The sequence below is a fragment of the Xyrauchen texanus genome, chromosome 9 (assembly GCF_025860055.1).
Source record: "Xyrauchen texanus isolate HMW12.3.18 chromosome 9, RBS_HiC_50CHRs, whole genome shotgun sequence".
NCBI classification, from domain to species: Eukaryota; Metazoa; Chordata; class Actinopteri; order Cypriniformes; family Catostomidae; genus Xyrauchen; species Xyrauchen texanus.
The window spans coordinates 22,425,860-22,449,826 of NC_068284.1; the positions used below are offsets into that span (position 1 = coordinate 22,425,860).

The 23,967-nt window shown below is 37.7% G+C and overlaps 1 protein-coding gene across 1 annotated transcript; it reads left to right on the top strand.

The window, feature by feature from the left end:
- Positions 1 to 1,432: 1,432 nt before the first annotated feature.
- LOC127649099 (serine/threonine-protein kinase OSR1-like) lies at positions 1,433 to 23,398 on the top strand. Its single transcript, XM_052134027.1, has 18 exons — positions 1,433 to 1,671; positions 3,731 to 3,843; positions 7,044 to 7,152; positions 7,273 to 7,414; positions 7,975 to 8,030; positions 8,944 to 9,053; positions 14,870 to 14,971; positions 15,124 to 15,257; positions 15,408 to 15,456; positions 16,001 to 16,066; positions 16,196 to 16,318; positions 17,787 to 17,825; positions 17,953 to 18,066; positions 18,769 to 18,836; positions 19,264 to 19,316; positions 19,434 to 19,502; positions 19,617 to 19,681; positions 19,870 to 23,398. The coding sequence occupies exons 1-18, from the start codon at positions 1,602 to 1,604 to the stop codon at positions 19,942 to 19,944; spliced, it is 1,557 nt and encodes a 518-aa protein (XP_051989987.1). The 5' UTR covers positions 1,433 to 1,601; the 3' UTR covers positions 19,945 to 23,398.
- Positions 23,399 to 23,967: the final 569 nt, after the last annotated feature.

Here is a 23,967-nt window from a genome sequence, read left to right on the forward strand (position 1 = left end):
AGAGTGTAAATCAACATGATCGTGCAGTCTTTGTGATGTGGTCTGTGAAATTTAGCTTGTTATCGATGGTTTCCCCTAGATTTCTGACCATTTTGGAAGGCGAAACTGTAGTTGGACCCAGCTGCATGGTGATGTTGTGTTCAACAGCAGGGTTGGCTGGAAAGACAAGGAGTTCGATCTTGGCTGGGATGAGTTGCAGGTGGTGTTCCTTCATCCAGGCCGAGATTGTCTGCAAGGCAGGCAGCGATTCGAGCGGTCACTGTGGTGTCGTTGGGCTGGAAAGACAAGTAGAGTTGCGTGTCATCAGCGTAGCAGTTGAAAGAGAAACCATGTGACTGAATGATGGGTCCCAGTGATGTTGTGTATATGGAGAAGAGAAGTTGTCCAAGCACTGATCCCTGAGGTACCCCAGTAAGAAATTGATGTGGCTTGGATACCTCACCTCTCCAAGCTACCTTAAAGGACCTACCTGAGAGATTAGAGTTACAGCACAGAGTTACAGCACAGTTACTGTGATGCCCAGAGTAGAGAGGTTGGAGAGTAGGATCTGATGGTTGACTGTATCAAAGGCTGCAGAAAGGTCCAGCAGAATCAGAAGAATTTCCATACTTACCAAGTAAAAGTGCAGATACCACACATATGTGTTAAGTAGAAGAAAAAAGTTCCTGGTTTTAAAAATACTTATTTTCTTAAACTAAATGTACTACAAATTCAAATCTGTTCATCCTATAAATTGCAGCCCACTCATGTTGTTATTTTTTAAGCCATATAAATGAGTCTCATATAGGTAATATTGGATACAATAAATATTAACTTTCATAATTAATATTATCTCTTCACTGGTCAAATACTTGTTTTAATTTTTATTGTTTTTATTTATTTATTTTATTTTATTCTGGGTAAAAAGTATATCTAAGTACCTGAGATGCAAATTAGCATGTGCTATAATCTCTATGTACAAAACATCTGTTTTCGTTTTTTATTTTTTGCTGTTCCGATACGAATAAATAATTAGAAAAATAGTTCAGTAGACAACCAGTGAGTCGCAGGTGGATAAGGACTGGTATTATATTCAAAAAATAATCTATAGTTAAAATTTGCATATACAGAATATAACTAATTTTATACAATATAAATAATTGTATTGTGTATGAATAAATTCAATGTATTTACTTATTCTGTTCCTGAGAAATTATGAGTTGAAGCTACCCATTAAAAAAAATAGTTACTACACTACAAGCTATTAACAATAGGGCCTAACAATTTTTTATCCTGTTGTATATACTATGTTGTGGCAATAAAAAACAAACAAAAGAAAAACATTCAACCTCACGACCAATAGGTGGCGTAACGCAGCACAATTTCGGTCGCCTCAAAGATTTTGACACGAGGAAGAGCGTTTTCCGCCTGAAGGCGGGGTCACCATCTCGGCTGACAGTGGTTGGCCGTTGAGACTTGAGAGGGATCCGCGAGATCAACATTAGTACAGCGAATATAACAGCCGACCGTTCGTTGTCGAATCGAATCGGATCGATCGGAGTAGGCGGGCAGCTGTGTAACTGTGCATCGTAACGTACGGCAGTCGTTATCTGACTGCAGTCATGTCTGAGGACCTGAGCTCTCAACCTTGGTCTATCAACAAGGATGACTATGAGCTACAGGAGGTGATCGGTGAGCTAACTCTATCCACACACACGCGTTTAGAATACATTCATTATGAAAAGATGACAAATAAGACATCGATCTTAACACCCCTGGAGCCCAAATGGTCTTTGTAATTTCAGATCTCCATTAGTAATTGAGTCATAACGCCTAAAAGATGTTCAGTCAGTGTTTAGGTTCGCTCGACATGCTAACTAGCCACCCGTCATGGCAGCAGACTGTAGTGCTACAATACAATGGCTGATAGACTTATTGGTTCATTTTGGAATTGAAAATGTGGTGTAGATTACATATGTATGGTTTAGTACTTAAATACCCATTACAATTGAAAACTTGTGTGGTTGGATAGTAGCACACTGGCAGCCTTTGCTACCTATCCAAGGCAGACTGAAACTCAGCACTTTCTCTAGAGTCAAACTGCACAAGTAATCAAGTAACGTGTATGCAAATAAGCTGTTGTCTTGAAGATGACATCTATATTGTGGGGGCTCTTTGACTAACCACATAAACAGTTATGAACTGGCTGTGATGTTCCTGGACTTCTGTTTATGGTATTTCAGCCCCTTTTGACAAAGGAAGTTGTCATCAAGCAAAAGGAAAGAGAATGTTAATATAAATGCAAGGCCGTTCTATTTCTTTGGACATTTGAAATTGTCTGAAATAGGAATTTTAAGGCGTCAGTTAAATTGTATGTCAACCTTCTAAAATTGGGTTTTTGAGCATTAGGGAATATTTAATCCAAAAATGAATATCCTATCAACATTACCCTTGTGTTATTGCAAAAAAAGATGTTAGGCAGAATGATAGCTTCAGTCACCATTTACTTTTGTTGTTTGGAAAAAAGATGCAAATTGCAATGAAAGTGAATGGTGACTCAGTTTAACATTCTGCACAACATCTCCTTTTATGTTCCACTGAAGAAAAAAAGCTACGGGTTTGGAACAGCATAAAGGCGAGTAAATGAAGAGAGAATTTACATTTTTAGATGCCCTAACCCTTAAATATTACAAATGATAAACAAATGCCCAAGCATCTTTAATCTTTAATCAATATTGTGGAAGCTATAGTCTTCTGTTTCTGTCATTTTACCTCTTTTCCATGATGTTCTTAAAGGGACAGTTCACCCAAAACCTATCCTCATTCCATCCCAGATATGTATGTAATTCTTCTGCTGAACACAAATGAAGATTTTTAGATGAATATCTCAGTTCTATAGGTCCATAAAATGCAAATGAATGTTGACCAGACATTTCAAGCTCCAAAAATCACATAAAGGCAGCATAAACTTAATCCATAAGATTACAGTGGTTAAACCTTTGTCTACAGAATAGATGTAATTGGTGTAGTAAGAAACCGATCAATTAAGTCCTTTTTTTACTATAAATCTCCACTTTCACATTCACATTGTTTCACATGCTGAAAGTGAAAGTTGAGATTTTATTGATCTGTTTCTCACCCAAAATGATTGCATCGCTTTAGAAAGACATAGATGTAACCACTGGAGTCATATTAGGGCTGGGCAATATGTCGCCCACCTGTTGCAGGTAGAGGTGCAAAATTACCCACGCATAAAATACATTTGGGCGAGGAACTTGCGAACTGGTTTCAGCCTCGTCTCATTTGGTGGGTAGCGAGCGTTAGCTTCACACCCTGGCCACTGTTTAATATATTTGGTGACTTCCCAGATTCATTGTTTTGAATCCATTTCCCCATTGTCTATAATAATCTGTTCACAATCGGCATGGGGATCTTTGTAAGTCATCGTCGATATTAGATTACATCGTCCTGTCACCCAGTCCTAAATCCTATGGATTACTTTTATATTGCCACCATTCACTTGCATTGAAAAGACATACAAAGCTGAAATATTCTTGTAAAAATCTTTGTGTTCAGCAGAAGAAAGAAATGATCAATGAGAAATTATGAGAGAATTATCATTTTTGGGTGAAATATACATTTAAAATGTTTTCATTTTATGTATTTTTATCTCTCATTGTTATTTTTCTAGCCTATATCGATGTAATTTAAATGAGAATTTTTGTTATTTTTGAATCTTGTCTTCTTATAGGGAGCGGAGCAACAGCTGTGGTCCAGGCAGCGTATTGCAAACCCAGGAAGGAGAAAGTGGCCATTAAACGCATCAATCTTGAGAAATGCCAGACCAGCATGGATGAGCTCCTGGTAATGTTTTGCTTACTGGTCATAAAAAAGACACCCCACTGAAAGGTATTTGATTAGGGTAGAGCAACGGCTTAAACCGGTTATTTATGGATGGTAGTTTAGTCTGGCGCTCTTAAGAAAGATAATGTGCTGTCTCAGGGGTATTTCAGAGTCTAGGGCTCATTGTAGAATAAGGTACTGCAGCCTAAGAAATGTACATTTTTGGACTGATCAGCAGTCTGTAAGCCATTCACATCTGTGTTGCTTTAGTCGCATTTCCACTATCGGGCCAGTGCGAGCCAGGGCAATCAACTGGCCGGCCAGGGCCAATAGCCTCAAGCCGTGAGATCAAAATCTATCTGCATCCCACCATCGGACTAATAGCCCCACAGCGTTGCCCTTAAAACACCGCCCTGGTGTCAACGTCACACACCCTGCCCTTTTCACAAGCAAGAGGAACGCTCAAGCTGAGGAATCAGACTCTGGAGACTATCTAGCCCTTGAAATGAACAATCGTGGCCTTCTTTAGACCAAGGGTAATCGGCGGGTCAAAGGCGCATGGCTGTTGGCCCCGTGGAAGACCTGAGGAGGCACGATGAATCCCGGAAGTGACAGTGGAAACGCAACATTCCATGGCACGTACTAGCATGCCCTCATTTGGCCCGATAGTGGAAATTCAGCAATTGATATGCCTTTATTTATTATTCTTTTGTTATTTTTCTTCCAATTGTCCAATCATCTTACCTGTCTTGATAAAATGAGCCAGAAAGTTTGATTTGTATTGAATATGCAGCCTGAAACAAATGACAGGCTCAGATATACAACTGTTCAAGTATACAGATAACAAACCTATAAAAATACCAGTGATCACTTGGAAAATATAGACGAATCATACATTTTCTTATAAGTCTGTTTATTCATGACATCTCTCCTCAGTCTAAACGTTCTTATTATGCTTTACACTGAGTTTATAAGCCTATTTGAAGGCCTATTTGAAGCAAAGCAGAGCTTGTATAGTTGGAACAATCTAGGAGCAAATTGTGATGTTTGTCTACTGTAAGTCTGGTTAAATATATTGTTGCTGCCATTGGAAACTGCAGTTTGCCATGATGTTAAAGGTTGCTATGTGGACTGCTGCAGACTGCAATTTTAGAGATTATGCAATGTACATCTGATTCAGGCTCTGCCTTGTTTACCCCAGTTAATGATCTTTTTGCCAAGTGGCCAAGTCATGACGTAACTTAGGTCATGTGCAAGGCAACCACATGTCTTTCAATCAGAGAAGTATTAAACTGGCACAGACACCAGGAATGACTTTTTTTGGTCCGTGATTACACTATATATCTGAGTTAGAATATCCTCTGAGAGAGGACTGGCTAACTACTGTTGCTTTTTATATAATTAGGTTTGATTAGTGTGGCGTTTATTACTTTTAACAGTTTATTCTAGATTTAAGATGAGTTTTTGTGTACACAGGTTTCCCACGGTCATCAAAAAAAACAAAAACATTACCAAGTTATGAAATATTCTGAATTCAGTATACATTTTTGCAGTTATGCTCCGGTTTTTGAATGTAATCTCCATTTTTAACAAATGTATACAGTAATCGCAAAAGTCTGAATAAATGATGGAAATTCATTGGTATAAAGTTGTGTGTACCTTGTTTACAGATTTAAAGTATTTTTGGAAATAAATGCAGTTAGCTTTTACTTATTTATTGTTTTATTATTTATCACTGAATGTCTCTGCATTCGTCTGTTGAAGTTTTGTGGCATCTAGAAATATAAATTGAAATTATTTGATATCATGAGAAAAAGGCACCACCGACAGCAGTAAAAGGCAAAAAAAAAAAAAAGCATCAAAAACTAGCAGGGATGCAATAGCATGCCTTATTTTCACAAAGTTTAGTTGCATAAGTTAAATTTAAATGTATATAAATATATTTACGTTTAGAAGGGAAATAAATTGACAGCACAAGTTATCACTCCAGAGATGCTTGTGCATCAGACACAGGCAATGTCCCCCCCTTACTGAAACGGAAAATATGATTGCAAATGTTAGCAAATATCCAATCGTGTCTGAAATCAGCTTTCTGATTGGTGGATCAGCTTCGTTGGATATTGCCGTCTTGCCGGTGGCATCAGTTGCACTCCCAGAGCTCCGTGCGCGTATAGAGAGAATCTCTGTACACTTTAAAAATATATACAGGGTTGGGAGGGTTACTTTTGAAATGTATTCCACTACAGATTACAGAATGCATGCTGTAAAATGTCATTTGTAATGTATTCCGTTGGATTACTCAAGGTCATTATCGTATTCTAAATACTTTGTATTACTTCAGCACTGGTAGATTTTTTTTCACTTGTTTTGACTATAAAAACTCTGCCAGTACTTTAAGACAAAATACACGTGTTAAAAATAAGTTCTCTGAAAAACTTTAATATCTTATGCAGTGTTGTTTCTAAAACAAGATAAATCAAACTGATCTTGTATCAAGGATTTTTAGATATTTTTACAGAAAAACATTACAAAAATTCTTATCAAGAATATGATTTTTACATGCATAACGTGTGCATGTAAAATGGCTATAAATAGTATTTTAGCTTAGCATAAAGCTGACAATTTACACAAGGTTTATTTCTATTTCCTCTGCTGCAAACTTACTTCTCTGTCTGCTCGTATGAATGTAATGCATCATAAGAAAGCTAGTAAATATTAAATGAAACTAATGACATTAAAATGCAAAGTAATCTCCTCAAAATACTTTTTGAACATAACTGTAGTCAAATTACCAATGATTTAAATTGCAACTGTAGTGGAATACAGTTAATTATATTTTGTATTTTAAAAAAGTAATCCCATTACATGTATTTCGTTACTCCCCAACCCTGCATATATATATATATATATATATATATATACACATACATACATACATACATACATACGCGGCATCGCGTAAGTAGACCGAAAAAGTTCTGGGTCAAAATCTACTCGTTATTCTGGTGGCCACACGCATCGCTTTTTTCAGGTGGGCATATGCAAAATCCTAAGAAAGATAGGTGGGCATACCATACGCTACTTCTGAAGGTCCTGGTTGAGCAGTCAAGGGTGATCTGAACTGGCCTTTTGTTTGCAAATACTTGCCAATGTTGCCTTTCAAAAGCTGCTGTTTGTGTGCAAATATTAACTTCCTAACATTTCTTTCATTCTTTTTATAGAAAGAGATCCAGGCAATGAGCCAGTGCCATCACCCAAATATTGTGTCTTATTACACCTCCTTTGTGGTTAAGGATGAGCTTTGGCTTGTCATGAAGTTGCTCAGTGGTGGTTAGTTTCTTCATTGATTATACTTGCTTTTTGCTTGCATGTCTTGAGGAGGATAACAAAAAGGGTATTCAGATAAAGCGCTGTGTAATACAACATACTTCCACTTATCTCTGTTTACAGGCTCAGTTCTTGATTTTATTAAGTACATCATTTCCAAAGGGGAACACAAATCGGGTGTGATGGATGAGGCCAGCATCGCCACCATACTAAAAGAGGTGCTAGAGGGTCTGGATTATCTGCACAAAAATGGTCAGATTCACAGGTATACAGATATGCTCTCACCTCAACCTTGTTTGGTGTCATGTTTAATGGGATATGTGTAGGTTTAGCTTCATTTTCCATTCTTAAAGACCCCATGAAATCGAAATTGGAGCTTTGTTGCTTTTAATCCATATCTGTTAGCTTTGAAGACATCTCTTTGCTAGTGTACTCCTGAAAGTTGACAAAAATAACCTTTAGCAGATATGCGCTTTTAAAATGTATAGTTTTTCTCAGAGTAAAATTTAACATTCATTTTGAGAACTCATCTTGCACTACACAAATGTTTTGTCCAATCAAATGCTTTTTGGATTCTCCCTCCCCATGCAGACAACTTGCAAGTATTGCAAATTATGGTAAATGGCTGTGACATATAAGTACTGTTGGACATTAAGAAATATGGATGGGGGCTTTGATATGTCCCATCTAAACTTCCTGTTTAAAAAGGAAATACGTCAGCTAAGGAAAGAAAAATGCATTTGTTAAGCAATTTCATGTGGTTTTAAATTTTTTGAGCTCTTGTTTGCTGTGTCAATACACTGATATGGGCTTTTCTCTGAACAGGGATGTTAAGGCTGGAAATATTCTTTTAGGAGAGGACGGCTCTGTACAAATTGCAGGTGGAGTTTTTCTCTCAATGCATCTTATTACAACCTTATTCTGATCTTTATGATGAAATAATTTGATACACAATGTCAATTAAAGGGATAGTTCACCTGAAAATTCAAATTCTCTGATTATTTACTCACCCTCATGCCATCCCAGATGTGTATGACTTTTTTTCTTCTGCAGAACACAAGTTACCATATATTCTCCTAGACCAGTAGGATATGCACAAAGAATGTGAATCATTAAAAACAAATGAAGAATGTGAAAGTGAAGATTGATAGTAAAAAAGGACTTAAATATTGATCTGTTTTTCACCCACACCTATCAAATTGCTTCTTAGTATATGGATTAAACCACTGGAGTCGTTTGGATTACTTTTATACTGCTTTTATTTTATTTTTGGACCTTTGGAGTTCTGGCCACCATTCACTGGCATTGTATGAGATATTGAGATACACTACACTGCTGAGATATTCTTCTAAAAATCTTAATTCATGTTCAGCAGAAGAAAGAAAGTCATACACATCTGGGATGGCATGAGAGTGAATAAATGAGAATTTTCATTTTTGGATGAATTATCTCTTTAAGAATATAGAGAATGTGAAATATTTTATGAATTTTTTCAAGTTCATTGGAACACAAAAGGAGATGTTTATTCACGGTCATTGTATGGAAAATATATCCAATGAAAGCAAATGGTGACAGAGATTGCCAGTCTATGTAAATCTCCTTTTGTACTCCATGGAAGAAAGAAAGTCATATGAGTTTGGAACAACATTAGGCTAAGGATGAAATAATTTTCATTTTTGGGTGAATTGTTCCATTTTATGTTGCTGTCTGCTGTATACAGAAAAGAATATAGTATACAAATTAGATTTATATGGGTAAGAAGATTGATAGATTTATTGTCTCCTTTTTCCAAAGACTTTGGTGTTAGTGCCTTTTTAGCCACTGGGGGTGACATGACTAGGAATAAAGTGAGGAAGACATTTGTAGGAACTCCCTGCTGGATGGCCCCAGAGGTGATGGAGCAGGTTAGTGTTGATCAGTTTAACAAATATTTCACTTGTATCCTGTTTATATTCCTCCACAAGTGTGTGTGAACACAGTTCTGCAACAGCTGGCTGATCAGATCACAGACAGGGAACAACAATACCCAGACTCACTTATTATTATTCAGGAAGATTTTAATAAAGCTAACACGTGAACTGCCAAAATACAGACCGCACATTACATGCCTCACTAGAGACAGAAATACTTTGGATCATTGCTACACAACAATAAAGGAAGCATATCGCTCTGTCCCTAGTGCACATTTGGGAATATCTGATGACTGTATGGTTCATCTTCATCCAACCTACAGACGGAAACTAGAATCAGCTAGAGACTGTTAAGAGTTGGACCAATAAAGCAGAGCTGGAACTATAAGCCTGCTTTGACTGCACTGATTGGAGTGTATTTGAGGCTGCAGACACCAATTTGGACAAGCTCACAGATACTGTGACATCATATAAAATCAATCAAATCACTTTATTGTCACACGACCATATGCACAAGTGCAGCAGTGGGTGAAAGTCTTGTGTGCAGATCCGAGCAACATAGCAGTCATGACAGTGATGAGACATATACCAATTTACAATAAAAATCTGATTTACACAACACAATTTACATTTCTAATCTACACATAATTACACAACACAATAATAATATACAATGTACAGTAAATAATACACACAATATAGAATACACATACAGTTAAAAAAAAAGTATATCAAGTGTATAAATAAATATACAGTAGGTTGTATTGTAAAGAGAATATAATTTATGACAGTCCAGTGAAGGATTAATAAAGTGCAGTGCTGATGTATATTGATCGAGAGATCAAGTGTTCAAATTGCTTGGGGGAAGAAGCTGTCATGTAGTCGGCTGGTGCGGGTCCTGATGCTGCGATACCGCCTGCTTGATGGTAGCAGTGAGAGCAGCCCATGGCTCGGGTGGCTGGAGTCTCTGATGATCCTCCAAGCTTTTCTCACACACTGCCTGGTATATATGTCCTGGAGGGAGGGAAGCTCACCTCCGATGATGTGTCTGGCAGTTCGCACCACCCTTTGCAGGGCTTTGCAGTTGTGGGCGGTGCTATTGCCGTACCAGGCAGTGATGCAGCCAATCAGGATGCTCTCTAAAGTGCTGGTGTAGAACCGTTTGAGTATGGGGTGGTTCATTCCAAACTTCCTCAGCCATCTCAGGAAGAAGAGGCGCTGGTGAGCCTTCTTCACAACGGCCTCAGTGTGGATGGACCATGTGAGTTCCTCAGTGATGTGGACACCGAGGAACTTGAAGCTGCTGACTCTCTCCACCGGAGCTCCATTAATGGTGATGGGGCTGTGTTTTCTGTCTTTCCTCCTGAAGTCCACTACAAGCTCCTTGGAGAGGTTGTGCTCCTGACACCAGCGTGTCCAAGTGTGCACCTCCTCTCTGTAGGCTGTTTCATCATTGTCAGTGATCAGACCTACCACAGTCGTATTGTCAGCAAACTTAATGATGGCATTGGAGCTATGTGTTGCCACACAGTCATGTGTGTACAGGGAATACAGGAGTGGTCTGAGAACACAGCCCTGCAGTGCTCCAGTGTTGAGGTTCAGTGATGAGATGTTGCTGCCAATTCTAACCCCCTGACGTCTGCCTGACCGGAAGTCCAGGATCCAGCTGCACAGCGAGCTGTTTAGGCCCAGAGCCCAGAGTTTCACATCAAGCTTGGAGGACACTATGGTGTTGAATGCTGAGTTGTAGTCTACAAACAGAATTCTCACATATGTGTTATTTTATTCCAGGTGGGAGAGAGCAGTGTGTAATGTAGATGCAATGGCATCATCATTGGAGCGGTTGTTGCGGTATTCAAACTGCAATGGGTCCAGTGAGGTGGGCAGCACAGAGCAGATGTAAACTATGATTAGCCTCTCAAAGCATTTGCTGATGATGGGGGTCATGCAACAGGACACCAGTCATTTAAGCAAGTGATTTTTGATTGCTTTGGTACGGGCACAACAGTGGACGTTTTGAAGCATGTGGGGACTACAGACAAGGTGAGGGACAGATTGAAAATGTCTGTTAAAATACCAGCCAGTTGGTTCTCCACGCTCTGACGCGGCCCAGAATGCCGCCTTGACCCGCGGCTTTACAGATGTTCACCCGTCGGAAGGATAGGGTTAAATCCGCAACAGAGACTGAGAGTGAACCATCCTCTGTAGCGTCGGCCGCGAATGCTCTCTCCGCAAAATTAGCATAAAAGGTATTTAGCTCATCCGGGATAGAGACAGCGGTGTTCACTGCAGAGTTTTTATTCCCTTTGTAGTCCGTGATGATGTTAATTCCCTGCCACATGCTTCTAGAGTCAGTGGTGTTGAACTGGTGGTGTTTCACCCACTTGTCTAAAATCCTGTGCTGACCAGCTAGCCCCCATCTTCACAAAGATCTTCAACAGATCACTAGAGCAGAAGGAAGTTCCCTGCTGCTTTAAATGGTCCACCATCATTACTGTCCCAAAGAAACCCAAAATCACAGGACATGACTACAGACCCGTCGCTCTGATGTCTGTGGTCACAAAGTAATTTGAGCGACTAGTGTTGGCCCACCTGAAGGACATCACTGGACCTTTTCTAGATCCCCTTCACTTTGCTTATCGAGCAAACAGGTGTGTGGATGATGCAGTCAACATGGGATTACAACATATTCTGCAGTATCTGGACAGACCAGGGACATATGCAAGGATCCTTTTTGTGGACTTCAGTTTGGCTTTCAACCCCATCTTCTCGGCTATACTCCAGACTAAATGACACCAACTCTCTGTTCCCGTGTCTATCTGTCAGTGGATCACCAGCTTTCTTTCAGACAGGCAGCAGCTAGTGAGACAGGGGAAATGCACTTCCAACACATGTACGATCAGCACTGGTGCCCCCCCCCCAGGATGTGTACTCTCCCCACTAGTCTTCTCCCTGTATACCAATGACTGCACTACCAAGGACCCCTCTGTCAAGCTTCTGAAGTTTGCAGACTACACTACTGTCATTGGCCTCATCCAAGATGACGATGAGTCTGTATACAGAATGGAGGTTGAACGGCTGGCTCACAGGTGCATTCAAAACAACCTGGAGCTGAACACGCTGAAAACAGTGGAGATGATTGTGGACTTTTGAAGGAACCCCCCAACATTGACCCCGCTCTTCATATATTACATCTTTATAACATTTGTGAGAGTTAATTTACAGTAGACAGCACTGTTAGTTTTCATAACCTATATGTTGGGTTAAAAATGTTACCATTTATATAACAACAAAACTGATACTCTTTTCATTTTCACTCTATGGTGATATTACAATTTTTACATATTTTATCATTAATTGATAATTAATTTCTCTAACCATGCATTATAATGAAGGCTTTATTAAATTGTAACTGTAAAATTTCTTGATTTACAGATTTGCGTGACAGCAGACACAACACAATTTGTTAATCAGTCCATGTGACTCAGTCCTACTACACTTGTTTGAAAAGTCACTTACGAATCATAGCACTAAAATTCAAATTATATTTCCTAATTATTTCAACACTGACTATGACCACATTAGAGTTTAATCTTCTCCAAAGTAAGATTATAAATTTTGCCCTCCGCTTTCAACACGACTTAAACAACAACAGGCAGCTCAGTCAGACTCCTACTACATCTGTTTGCAATTAACCATGAGGTACAACATAATTTAGGATCAACAGCACTATAATAACAATTATTGGACTAGACTATTTTTAAATGCATCACCAATAAATGATGACCGAGCCAATGAGAGTAACTTATGGGCGTGGCGACACGTGTTGCCACGCCCAACGTGTTGCCCCGCTCCTTCTGCAAGCTGCAGCCAGGGATACTGCATGCAAATCCGGCCCCATGCTCACAAGTTCCCCTGCAACATGGATGGAGACACAGTGCTGGTCCACACTGCTGAAGAAAACTCGACCTGTGTCTCAATCAGCTCTCTAGCTGCCTATGTCGTGAATCAGTATCTTGTGAACACGAATTTGGGTACTGGTCCACTGAACATTGGGACACTTGTGACTCAATCACCCGCGATACATTAACGAGCTTGCACATTGTATTATAACAGCTGTTATTAATCAGCACCATTGCTGTATAAATGTCACTTGAATATTGAAGATATTCAAATGTACAGTGTTATACCTGTTTCACACTCTGGGTTTTAAAATGCAGAAGTAAACATTTGCAGGATAAACTTCGACAGCAGTGAATGTTATTCTAAATGAGAATGCCACCAAAGTTGTTAACCACACACACACACCCATCCCCCTGCAAGATGCCGCCCTGGGCAACCTGGGCAACCACTGCATAATGAGCAATGATGCTCCCTGGTTTTTGCAGTTTGTGGGATTTTTTAGGAAGCATGCAGTACAATGAGTGTGTTAAACTTTGCGCTGCTGCTGCTGCAACCCCCGTGAAGCTTTCGCAGCCTGAAAAGTCTTCTGCCTCGAAAAAAGCACGTTGCAAGCATCATTTACCATCTCACATGTGGCTTTGACTTACAACTCAACGTTTAACCCACTTGGTTGAAAATACCGTGATATTTATCGTGTATGGTCATTCAGCCTAAAAATACCAAGATATGATTTGTGGTCCATATCACCAATTCCTAATGTTTAATAATACGTATCACTTCTGAAATAGACTTGTACATATTATTTTCATGTTTTATAAAGTGTATTTAATCCCCATTATGGCTCATTTTATGTTTTTAGTTTATAATATTATTAGGCCTACAGTTTCACTTGCTTTATCACCTGCCGTGTTCATTTTTTTGTTTTAGTCACAGTTTTAGTCTTTTGACAAAAATGGCCTTTAAAAAAAGGCAATATTTCGTCATGTTATATTCATTACTTTTAGTCAGTTTTACCAAAACACTATAACATTTTGTCAACAAATAGAATGTCTTTTACTTGACGTGCAAAATGGACAAAAAAAGTGTCAAACTGTAACAGACCAAACTTTAATGAAATATTCAAGTATTTAGAAAAAACAAATTATAAACTTTTTCTAATTTAATAAAGATTAATAATGTAAAAAAAATGAAGTCTTACATTGAACTCGAATCTGCAGTATCAAGACATTCTCCTATTAAATTGATAATACAATATAAATATATATTATATTATTATATAATAGTAATATCCATCCATCCATCCATCCATCGTCAACCGCTTATCCTGTGTACAGGGTCACAGGGGGCTGGAGCCTATCCCAGCTAACATTGGGCGAAAGGCGGGGGACACCCTGGACAGGTCGCCAGTCCATCACATATAATAGTAATAATCATATTTAAATATACTTGTTACTGGTGGTGATTCAGGAGAGTCCCCTGTTCTCTATGTAAAAGTGCTTTGAGTGTATTGTCAGAAAAGTGTATAATTAATTCATTAAAAATACGTAAATAAGAGTGTTGTTTATATTCATCAAAGCAAGTAATATTATATTTTTAAATGTTTAATCATATAACAATTATATTAACATGAAAATAGCACATTATAACTCCAGCTCTGAATATCTTCCCGTCATGATCACACACAGGCGATGTCCAGGTAACCTCAAATCATGAGATTCATCCACTAGAGCAGTAGTGTCGAAACACGATGGACGTAATGTATTCTTCTGCAAATTGCTTGCAATTTTAAATTTCAACCACAGATATTGCTAGAGAGCACAAAATGACAGTGCAGCTTTATATATTGTGGAAACATGAAATGAGTGTCTTTATTATGAGTTCATTATAATGTCTTTGCTCATCCATAGGTTAGGGGTTATGATTTCAAAGCTGATATCTGGAGTTTTGGGATTACAGCTATTGAACTGGCAACCGGGGCTGCTCCATATCATAAATACCCACCAATGAAGGTAAACTGGAAGTCACTGTTTATACTCCAGAGAAACTGCCATGGACCATACAAACATAAATAATCATTCAAAGTCACTCAGCCTCTCAGACTAAGTCTTCCTTAGTAATGGTTTGTGTTGTCTTCATTCCTTCCCACTTGTTGGTGCTTTAGGTTCTCATGTTAACCCTGCAGAATGACCCTCCTTGCCTAGAGACTGGAGTTACAGATAAAGAGATGGTCAAAAAGTATGGGAAATCCTTTCGGAAGATGATCTCCTTGTGCCTCCAGAAGGATCCAGAGAAACGGTAGGGCAATACTCAAACAAAAGTTTGTTTTCTGAAGTTCACTGATTTTTCATTTTTAAACTTGTTGATTATGACAATGTTGCCACAATTTTCCTTTTATTATTATTTTTCTTTCCTTGATCTTAATAATATGTCTTTGTCCTCTAACAGGCCAGCAGCTGCTGACCTTTTAAAAAACAAGTTCTTTACAAAAGCCAAGGTAAGAGAATGAGACTAGAAGTGACAGTTACAATTTCCCCAATGGTAATCTAAGTGCACAAATTTTTAGTCTGTTTTGTGTAATGACTGCTGGCAGTTATTATTTAGTTTGTCTAAAGCAGCTGTCGCCTAAACATTCCCAAATCCCTGGTCCAGCATGACTGGTTTACTGTAACAAATACACAGGATTAGGTTTTCTAAAGGCCATTTCCTGTTCATGTGTTAATGTCTACATTCTGACGAATGCACTGCTTGCTCAGCAGAATATTCTTCTCTAATGGCTCAGTGGCACTGTAGTCTTTGCATAAACATCAAGGCCTGTTTAGCATTGCAGTGCAGCATTACAACCCACAGAGGATGCTGTCTTTACATTGTATCTAATATTACATTGTATATCTCATTATATGTCTCAAATAGCTTTTAAGAATAGCTTGACCTTGTTTTAAGTTTTAGCAAAATTGCTATTAAATATAAAATATTAGGGAATAACTTCCCTTGTATGTAGCATGCTTTTAAAATAAATATATTTCCCCAAATTCCTTCAGAACACTGAATACTTGAAAGAAAAGTTGCTGGAGAGGGCACCAACAATAGGAGAGAGAGCAAGGAAGGTGGGTGACAAAATTACTGACTATTATGTAATGTAATATTTCACATCATGTGAATTGAAATTAAAAGTATAGCAGTTGAGCTTCATTCATTTTTGTGTGTGTGTATGTGCATTTGTTTGTATGTAACAGGTGCGGAGGGTTCCGGGCTCCAGTGGGCGTCTCCATAAGACCGAGGATGGAGAATGGGAATGGAGTGATGATGAGCTAGACTTGGAAAGTGAGGAAGGCAAGGCTGCAGTGTCTGCATTGCGGGTGAACACTAGTCCACTACACAAACCAACTCACCGGTCCAACCAAATAATCAAAATTATCACTGATCTCATTTTTTCTGATCTCAGAAAAAAAAAGGTTAATTATTGAAAGGTTGGAATTAAGGTGGTTATTTTATCTCCTAAATTCAGTGCGATTAATTATATTAAAACATGTTAAAATATTATGTAATTTATCATGTTCCCTGACTGTATGGAAATTCCATAATAATGTCTTTCAATTATCTGAATTATTATTTTTATGTATATATACGCATACATTTTCCTTAATCGCAATTAAATCATTGAGAATGAATAGCATAAAGAAGCATAAACGATGATTAATATTGTGGAGGATGAGAATTTAAGAGATTTAATGACCATTGCAATAAATATGATACCTAGTTCTTTCAATTAGTCAAACTACCTCTTAGACTTTGGGAAACATTTAATGTAACTTGAATTGGTGCCATTTTAGTGCATTTCTATCTTTATACTGTGGAAGGCTTTGTTTGGAAAAATTTAATTATGCGTTATATTGTGGCATATTGTTTTGTTTTCTTTAGAAGGAAATAAATGCATTTTGTCAGGAAAAGTGTATTTAGAGTCAAATTTAAGCACCTTCAATATTTGCGATTAATCACGAATAACAATGCAACATTTTGATTAATCGTGATTAAAAAAATGTTATGGACTGACAGCACAAATATACATATATATATATATATTATGACATACTGCTTTTTCAGAGAATTTTGCTAACCGTTTTATTGTGATTAATTCGACAGTGAAATATTGACAGCCCTAGTTTGTAGTATTGGGCTACTTGAAATCTTAGGGGTACTTCAGAAAGTAATTTAAGTCACTGGGGTTCTGCAGACAGAAAAGACTATAGTCTATCTAGTGCAGTGCTACTGAACATGTGGCTCTTGAGCCATCTTTTGCAGCCTGTGTTATGATTTCATCATAAAAAATAGATTTGTCAATAGCCTATCAAATGTGTCTGAATTGTGAGGTATTTATGGTAGTTCTATGTCGCTGAATCGCAGTAAGAGAGGGATGTTACAAGATGTAATGAATTAAATAAAAACTGAATATCTGAGCATAGCTGATTTTACATGAGAGCAGTGGTCAAGTTTACGTGCATGTTCATAGAAACAGTATGTGTGCACATGCATGGTTTGTCAATCAAACTGGTAAACTTTCTTTGAAAGTGTCGACAGAACTGATCATATCTGTTTTCTTTATTGCAATGAATGTGCTCTTTTTGTTTTTTTATAATGTATAAAATATACATTGTTTACATATATAAAAATTAAGAGCATGGCATTGAAGGCTACAAGGCTTTGCAGTCCCTGAGCTTTCCAAAGTTGAGTAGCCCTGATCTAGTCTATAATGTAGTATTATCCAATCTAGTCTGTGTTTTATGAGACAGCATTTAATTCTAAACATCTGTGTTTCTCTTTTCTTAGTCACCAAGGGTCAAAGAGGAAGCTGTGCAAACTGCCAAGGTGAGAGTTAAATCCCAAATCCTAGATGACACTTTTGATCAACCCCTAAACCATTCTGAAGAAAATCAATGTGACCGTTTAAGAGTATATGGTATTGTGCACTAAATCTTGTTTGCTGTTCTTAAAGATCTTTTCAAGGAATCCGCCAAGCTTCCTGCTGGCAACAACTGCAGGTCAGTCTGAAGTGCCACAAACTGCAGATGAAACCTCCACGATATCGGTGTCTTGTCCAGGCTCCCAGGTAAGCTCCACTGTAGGGAGTCTTTATATTATTTATATATGGCAGCAGTGTCAGCATTGAGAATGACCTAATTATTGAAGTCTGGGGCCGGTTGCATAAACATAGCGATTAACTTAAGACTGAATCTAACAATTAGTTTGACTAGCTAAAGACGCCATAGAAAGCCCGTTGCATAAAACAAGCTCACAGTTGTCTTTAGTAAGACAGTCTAATTTGCATTGCATTGTGGGAAAAATAAGACACTGAACAGCTTAAAAAAAAATGGCAGACAGTAAACAGTAAAAAATTTTATTCGCTGAGAATATTTGTTTATTAGAGGACTACAATGCTTCAAAATGTATTTTAATGAACACATTTAGTGATTTAACCCAAATAATTAAAAATACAACATTTTGTTACCATTTTTGAAGTCAAAGTCTTCAACCAAGTCTCAACTTAAGCCCCTTTCAGCCCCCACTGGCTCAGCTGAAAGTTATTTTCATTGGCAAAATGGAATGTAAACAAAAGTTAGCCTGAGGTGTGCTATCTTACATTTTGGTCTTTAATTAGACTGATCTAAGTTTTTATGCAACTGACTGAAACAATTAAGACCAACATTTTAGACGACTAACTAGTAAGACTAGTCTAAAACAGTTTTATGCAACCAGCCCCTGTTCATAATTTAGGTTGAACTTCTTACATCTTGCTATTGTGTCCCAACAGGCTGTTGGTGCACCAACTGCAACAGCGCTGGACTTGGCCAAGACCATCAGCCTAGTCCTAAGACTAAGGTATTTGGCATCATTGAGTGACTTGCTGATAACTATCATTTTATAACAATGTTTTTGGTATATTACAAGCAATCGAGGATAATTTGAACAATCCCGTGTCTTGTTGAAGAGACACTCAACATTGTGCTAAATTTGGCTCATTGTGCTGGCATGGTCAAGTAATTTTTATTTGTATAGCGCTTTTCTCAACATGCATGATTTCAAAGCAGCTTTACAGGAAATCGTGCATTACAAAAAATACATAAAAATGAAACTGTAATATCTATTATGTCTTACAGTGATCTTTGTGTAGTTTAATTCAATATGATTAATTAACAGTTATATACAATGTTGTTTGGTAAGAGGTCTGTGCCAGCCAAATAAAAAACCCAAGAAAAATGCTTACAATAATTTAACATATCTTTTAAATGATTTTGTTTTACAACAGGAATACAAAGAAAGAGCTAAATGATATCAGATTTGAGTTCATGCCAGGGAGAGGTTTGTGCAGTTTACTGGAACTCTGCTCTTTAGATAAATTAGAATGACTTGACATAGATTCTAATCTAGGTCACACAAATTTTTTATTAAAATATAGTTTTTGCCCTCTCTATCCAGACACCGCTGATGGAGTGTCTCAGGAACTTGTGTCTGCAGGCCTGGTGGATGGGAGAGACTTAGTCATTGGTGAGTGTGTCATTATTATGAAAGTGGCTGCCCTTTTAGCAAATGCCTTTAAAGTTGACTGTAAAAAGTTGGAAATTTAGGATTTGCCTTTTACTTGTGCTTTGACTTATATAGTTGCAGCCAATTTGCAGAAAATTGTTGATGATCCTCAAACCCACAGAAATGTCACTTTCAAGCTGGTAAGTTACTTTACTATAAGGCCTGTTTCACAGTTCATGCAAATGCATATTTTTTTCGCGCCCTTGTTAACAAGACATTCACATTGCATAGCGAAAGCATACATAATAGTAGAGTTTTGGCGCTAAATATATTTTGTTGCGTGCATTGCTTGTGCATTTAGCATCATGTTTATTTTTGTTCTGTTTAGGCATCAGGAGTGGACAGCTCTGAAATTCCAGACGATGTTAAACTCATGGGATTTGCTCAGCTGAGTATAAGTTAAAACGTAGTATTATCAGCAACTGGAAAACACAGACTTCTCCGCACAAGAGTGCATTGTAAATGCTTTCATTGGCCTAAAGAAACCACTACTGCCAAAGGGATGGAAGGAACCTGACACCACATAGGATGAACAAATGGTTGAATAGGACTGCAGCTGAGTTCATAGGAGCGCACCTCAGATGTTTACAGTATTCATGTATGTTATCTTCTGTTGCTTTAAACATTTGCACAATCTGAACCAACTTCGTCTACTGGTAGATGTCAAAAGAATGCCTTATTTTCGATAGTACTACTGAATTTACAACTTTAGGTAGATTGTAGCTGTGGATCTCATCTGTGAAATGAATGAGTGACTGTGAGTGCTGTGTATGTCGATGGAGAATGCTCCGGGGAGGATTGTCATTCAAAAGCATTTAAAAGACTCGCACACAGTGCATGTTGACACACTTATAAAGTTAGCTGTTCAATAACCACTCAGCAAAGTGGTTAGTCATATTGTAGTGATCAAGTTCATCTTAGTTTTACACATTATCCAGTTAATATGGTTAGCCATCAGTCCTAAAACTCCCTCAGAACATTGTGTTGAGACACACCTGTGCATCGCACCTTACAGTTAAATGACACACATTATAGCTGCTCTCACTATAGGGCTGCATTACCATCCTTCTGCATGGGCTAACGCCAAACTGCATGAAAGATTTTGACTTATAAAAGATAGGCTGACCATTTTGCACTGAATTGCATTTTAATATGTGAAAACAAAAGTTGCAAGTGATGTACATGGAATATGGTAATGAGCTTGTCTCGTCAAGAAGATGATTGACAATGATTTTGTGTTTATTAAATGGATTTCTCCCTATAGATGATGTACAGTATATGCTGATCTTTCAAAGTTTCTCTAGAAATTAGTATATATTGGGAAATAATTTAAGCAATTTTGTGGGTCGAGCATATTGTTAGAATTTTTATTTATATGCATTAGGAAATGGTGGCAGCTGTTTGGATAGTGTTACATAGATAGATTTGCCATTTTTGCAGAAATTAACAGTGCTTGCAAGGCAGCGAAAAAAAAAGTTTTTTAATGCATTTATTTCTAAAAGGAGAATAAAGCCAGTTTAATGCATACAAGTTACTATCTTCATTGAATTCTGTAAATTATTTGTCAATGGGGCATTTCAAAACTTTAAACTTAAACTAAAGTGTAATAGTAGCACCACTGGCATCACCAAATGGAATTGGAAAACATTTGAGCTGTTTTAAAAAATAAATTCCAAAAAACTCCCGCAGTGTTTCATTGTATGTACAAATAGATAGTCTTGTCCCAAACTCACACCACTGGTTGAGCCAGTAATGCCATTTTGGGCTGGACAGGCCATCCAGACAAACAGGGAAATGATTTAAGAGCATTACAGTGCTAGACTTTTAAGTGAACATACATTGGGCTTAAAGTTGACAGCATATTAAGCTGGGGTACAAAAGTCTTTCAACATTAAAGAAATTTAAAGCTGAAGTAATTTTTTAAAGGGATAGTTCACCCAAAAATGAAAATATTCTCATTTACTCACCCTCATGCAATCCCAGATGTGTATGACTTTCTTTCTTCTTTAGAAGGATATCCCAGCTCTGTCGGTCCATACAATGCAAGTGAATGGTGACCACACCTTTCAAGCTCCAAAAAAGCTCATAAAGGCAGCATAAAAGTAATCACAAGACTCCAGTGGTTAAATCTTTGTCTTCAGAAGCCATATAATAGGTGTGGATGGGAAACAGATCAATATTTTGTTTTTTACCATAAATCTCCACTTTCATTTTTACATTCTGAAAGTAAAAGTGGAGATTTATGTAAAAAAAAATAGAAAAAAAAAACTTTTTTAAAATATTGATCAGTTTCTCACCCAAAGTGACTGCATCACTTTAGAAGACTTATATAAAACAACTAGAGTCATGGATTTTCAGATGGAGCTTCAAAGTTTTGGCCACAAATCACTTGCATTGAGAGGACATACAGATCAGAGATATTCTTCTAAAAATCTTTGTTTGTGATGGATTTGAATACAGTGCTCGCCTTGCAAGCATTGTGAAAATGTGTTAAAGGTTTGTGAAGCAGTTTCCCCCTCTGTCCAGGGCTTTAGTTACTGGCCTGCAAGAAACAAATGAAAAAAGGGACTTCAGTGACCATCTTGTCTCTAAGTGTGTTGTCATCAAGTTATTGGCAATAGGATTCGCTAAGTTTGAAATTGTTGCCCTGTTTGTGTCTGTAAATATTTAAGTCCATTTCACCTTCCTACTTTATATCATCTTTCTCAGCTGTAGACAGATGTCTGATTCCAAGAGTGTGTTATATATATATATATATATATATATATATACACTCACCTAAAGGATTATTAGGAACACCTGTTCAATTTCTCACTAATGCAATTATCTAATCAACCAATCACATGGCAGTTGCTTCCATGCATTTAGGGGTGTGGTCCTGGTCAAGACAATCTCCTGAACTCCAAACTGAATGTCAGAATAGGAAAGAAAGGTGAATTAAGCAATTTTGAGCGTGGCATGGTTGTTGGTGCCAGACGGGCCGGTCTGAGTATTTCACAATCTGCTCAGTTACTGGGATTTTCACGCACAACCATTTCTAGGGTTTACAAAGAATGGTATGAAAAGGGAAAAATATCCAGTATGCGGCAGTCCTGTGGGCAAAAATGCCTTGTTGATGCTAGAGGTCAGAGGAGAATGGGCCGACTGATTCAAGCTGATAGAAGAGCAACTTTGCCTGAAATAACCACTCGTTACAACCGAGGTATGCAGCAAAGCATTTGTGAAGCCACAACACACACAACCTTGAGGCGGATGGGCTACAACAGCAGAAGACCCCACCGGGTACCACTCATCTCCACTACAAATAGGAAAAAGAGACTACAATTGGCAAGAGCTCACCAAAATTGGACAGTTGAAAACTGGAAAAATGTTGCCTGGTCTGATGAGTCTCGATTTCTGTTGAGACATTCAGATGGTAGAGTCAGAATTTGGCATAAACAGAATGAGAACATGGATCCATCATGCCTTGTTACCACTGTGCAGGCTGCTGGTGGTGGTGTAATGGTGTGGGGGATGTTTTCTTGGCACACTTTAGGCCCCTTAGTGCCAAATGGGCATCGTTTAAATGCCACGGCCTACCTGGGCATTGTTTCTGACCATGTCCATCCCTTTATGGCCACCATGTACCCATCCTCTGATGGCTACTTCCAGCAGGATAATGCACCATGTCACAAAGCTCGAATCATTTCAAATTGGTTTCTTGAACATGACAATGAGTTCACTGTACTAAAATGGCCCTCACAGTCACCAGATCTCAACCCAATAGAGCATCTTTGGGATGTGGTGGAACAGGAGCTTCGTGCCCTGGATGTGCATCCCACAAATCTCCATCAACTGCAAGATGCTATCCTATCAATATGGGCCAACATTTCTAAAGAATGCTTTCAGCACCTTGTTGAATCAATGCCACGTAGAATTAAGGCAGTTCTGAAGGCTGAAAGGGGGTCAAACACAGTATTAGTATGGTGTTCCTAATAATCCTTTAGGTGAGTGTATATGTATATATATATATATATATATATATATATATATATAGTATATATATATATATATATATATATATATATATATATATATATGTATGTATATATGTATATGTATATATATATATATGTGTATATATATATATATATATATATATGTATATATGTATGTATATGTATGTATATATTAGTTTTCATGCAACTGTCCCCTTTTGGAAACAAAATAACATGGTCATCCCTATTATTGCTAGTATTTTAGTTGGCAATAACAGTTTTCATTGTTTTTAATCTTTTGCTGATCTTTTTGTTGTTACTGGGGATCTACACTACACCTCACAATTTCATTTTTCTGTTTATTTTCTTAGCTTGGCTTCCACAACTGTCTATTTTAAGGTGGCTTTAAAATTAATTCCAGACACAATCTGCAATTCATTCACTTTCTT